We start from the raw sequence: 3,564 nt of genomic DNA, 5'->3' as shown, positions 1-3,564 counted from the left end.
CACACACACACACACACACACACACACACACACACACACACACACACACACACACACACACACACACACACACACACACACACACACACACACACACACACACACACACACACACACACACACACACACACACACACACACACACACACACACACACACACACACACACACACACACACACACACACACACACACACACACACACACACACACTCAAAGACACACGCACGCACACCACAATAATTATGCTCCGAGGCTTAACATGCATCAAGCAAAGCAGCAAGAAATAGTTTACAAATTGCTGATAAACCTTACACTGAAGAGATTCAGTCCCTGGCTCAACTGCAGACAAAGAGTAAATTAATAAAAACAAATTGCTTGTTTGAATGCTTGTTACAAACCATTTTCTGGAGTTTCAGGTTGTTCTGTCGTTGGTTCTTGTTTGGGCTCTGCCACTTTGTTTTGGTTTGGTGGAATATCGCAGGTCTGTGAGCATCGGTTGACTTGAATTCCTTGTGTGCGAGTTGACATCATTTCCATCCAACAACATCGATTTTCTCCTCCTTTGATGCGACAATATTGGTTGCTTCCACATTCTTCATTACACTCTTCACTGGCAGGAACTGTAGCTAAATAATTTCTAGCATTAAACAAGAAATAAAATGTGTGTGTGTGTGTGTGTGTGTGTGTGAGTGTGTGTTGTCTGTGTGTGTGTGTGTGTGTGTGTGTGTGTGTGTGTGTGTGTGCATGTGTGAAATACTGTAGTGTCTTTAGTTTGCTTACTTGTACACCCATTGCTGTGAACTGCTCTTCCCTCTAAACACAATAAATCTCAATCATTGCTTTTTCTTATTCAATCATGTCAACAAAGTATGTATACACGGGTGTTGCACGGTATGGGCTAGACCAGGCTATAGCCCACATCATTTGTAGGCGTGGTCATAAAAATTGTGTGCCATAAATACGTGTGAGAATCAAAGCTGTATATAGTATATACACCACTCTTTTTTCCAAGAACTACCACTGATTCTACTGTATCAGCCACGTAAAGGCACTTAAAAGTGGGCGTGTCCATATAATGGGCGTGTCCCATGGAATTGTTAAGTCTAGCCTCCCAATTTCTAGAGGTTCCGGTACGCCCTGCTGTATACCTTCTGTTGGTGGTGCTGTTTGAGGAGAGCACAAGTCGACTTCAAAAAGTGGTTCTGCTCCTACCATTGGGCAACAGAATATTTGATCATCTTGCACTATGCAGCCAAAGTCATCTTCACACTGGATATTGTCACAACCTAAACGAGAGAAAACAATTTAAGTTTGTAAGTAACACTGAAAGAGATCAAAAAGATAATTTAAGTAAAACAAGTAGGAAATGTATGATTTAGTCAAACTGATGAAATTTGAAAAGTGTTACAATAATATTTAAATTTTCTTTCCTTAAATTTGACTGGCTTACTAAATTTTTTCTAGAAATTTGCTTTTAAATTATATCAGTTAGTTAGCACTAGAAGAGTACTTGAATGCCTTTAATGTGAGTACACGTACCATATAAAGCAACCAGGTATATCCGTATCTGATAACAAATAATGTCAGTGTGTGATTGTGGTGTGTGTGTGTGTGTGTGTGTGTGTGTGTGTGTGTGTGTGTGTGTGTGTGTGTGTGTGTGTGTGTGTGTGTGTGTGTGTGTGTGTGTGTGTGTAACATATTAACAAAAACTACACGTACAGTAGACAGACTAGCGTACGTGTTCCTCTACTAATGCATGCTTGTTTGTCTTGGATTCGTAACCGGAAGTTAGACGGAAGAAACAGAGATACACCCAAACATTTCTGCACACATCCTACACGCACTTACGATGCAACGTGTCGATAAAGTCCGCAATATGTCGCTTTTCCAAGCTGTTTTCAACTTCTCGCTTCTTTGCCACACTTGCTGCTCTCCCTGTCATCACAAACACACAGTGTAGAGGCACACTGCGTACTCTAGCTTCCAGCAAGAGCTCGCACCGATGTGACCGAGACTGCATATGAACAAACAGAGGAGCAGAGAAAAGACAACACGCGACATGACGAGTAAGTACAGGCGACAAGCACGGCCCTCGACGTGCGCCAAAGGAATGAAGTGACGTCGCCACGACGATTACCACACCTTGTTAGAGGCACGCCCTTACACCGCACCATCTCCGCCTACATCCTGCCAGAAGGATGTAGTCGAAAATCGTCTGGATACGCGAGACTAGGAACACTATGCATATAAAAGTTTATTTTTTAGGTTCCTCTAGCTATCTTTCGTTCACATTTACTTATCACGACACTAGTGTTATCTGCTACTACCGAAAGAAAGACAAAAAACAGGTACTTGGTAGGAAAGATCACTAGATTGACGTATTAGTCTTGTAATCATGCATTCGCCTCAAAATCATTCTACAACTTACAATAAATAATATTTTATCTGTCAATAATTATTTGAGTGCAGCTAACATCTAGAGGTAAATAACATAGAATAGCATAGACGTTCCTATCTCCGTTGTCTCGCACTTACTTATTTAGTATCTGGCAAAATTGTACGCTAATACTTCCACATGTCTGTTTCTGTATTGCACATTCCAGCGGGCGTCAACTGGATCCAGTGTACGTTACAATAACAAAGACCCCGCAAAACTTGATTTTATTTACATAATTAACTAATTGGGATTTAAGGGCGTAGTCACCGTTATTACAAAGAAGGGAAATGTACGGGAGAGATTTTGCAATCTCCTTGTCGTTGTCAAAAATTCGCTAGTAAATTATAGAAAGGGAGCTAGCGATCGAAGTAATCCTACATCTGTCATCATTCTGCATTATCAGGGTGAATACTGCACGTGACCTTACGTAATGCTCTGTACACTGTTCCTAGCAACGGAAATGTTTTTGAAGTAACGTGGCGTTCAACCGGACTTTCAAAATGTCTTCAACGGGATATAACAATCCAATTAACGGGATTTTTAAAAACGAGACACTCCGTTATATTTTCTTTGTCTTCAATGGGATACTAACTAGATAACAATCAATTGTCTTGGAACCGTGATATAATTCTGAACGAAAATAAATTCTTTCTGAGAACTCTTTCTGGCTTCAGAGATACACTTCATAGTGATAAATTAGAACGGGATACTCATGCAACAACATATAAATTTGCATACTTGGGATACTCGATTCTTGCTAATTTCTCAAAACAGAATTTATATAACTGTGAATGAAAATTTTGTCTGGCTGCTTCAGAACGGAGTAAAAATGCATGTGAACTCATGCAGCAACAGAAATTCGTATACAACGTTAAATTAATTAACTTTATAAGAATTGTGTCATGGACTGTTAGCTAGTTCTGTAAATGAGATATACTTCATGAGTAATAATAATAGAAATTTAATAACCACTATTAATATTAATAGCTAATCTGCCCGTGTGGAGAACAGGATGAGGGGCTAGTCTCTAGAAGAGATCTGGCTTGTGTGTGTGTGTGTGTGTGTGTGTGTGTGTGTGTGTGTGTGTGTGTGCGTGTGTGTTTGTGTGTGTGTGTGTGTGTGTG

At 40.2% G+C, this 3,564-nt stretch overlaps 1 protein-coding gene across 1 annotated transcript in view; it reads right to left on the bottom strand.

The window, feature by feature from the left end:
• Nucleotides 1–2,094, bottom strand: part of LOC134198458 (uncharacterized) — a 6,602-nt gene extending 4,508 nt beyond the window's left edge. Inside the window, exons 1-6 of the mRNA XM_062667864.1 lie at nucleotides 2,004–2,094; nucleotides 1,852–1,938; nucleotides 1,152–1,289; nucleotides 784–816; nucleotides 402–629; nucleotides 316–342 (exon numbers count right to left, since the gene is read on the bottom strand). Coding sequence (XP_062523848.1) covers nucleotides 316–342; nucleotides 402–629; nucleotides 784–816; nucleotides 1,152–1,289; nucleotides 1,852–1,938; nucleotides 2,004–2,064 — 574 coding nt within the window. The 5' untranslated portion in view covers nucleotides 2,065–2,094. The remainder of the gene's footprint in view (nucleotides 1–315; nucleotides 343–401; nucleotides 630–783; nucleotides 817–1,151; nucleotides 1,290–1,851; nucleotides 1,939–2,003) is intronic.
• Between the last annotated feature and the right edge of the window lie 1,470 nt (nucleotides 2,095–3,564).

Source organism: Corticium candelabrum, chromosome 2 (assembly GCF_963422355.1).
Source record: "Corticium candelabrum chromosome 2, ooCorCand1.1, whole genome shotgun sequence".
NCBI classification, from domain to species: Eukaryota; Metazoa; Porifera; class Homoscleromorpha; order Homosclerophorida; family Plakinidae; genus Corticium; species Corticium candelabrum.
The sequence above is the reverse complement of the archived record's forward strand: the minus strand, read 5'-3'. Positions and strand labels throughout refer to the sequence as shown.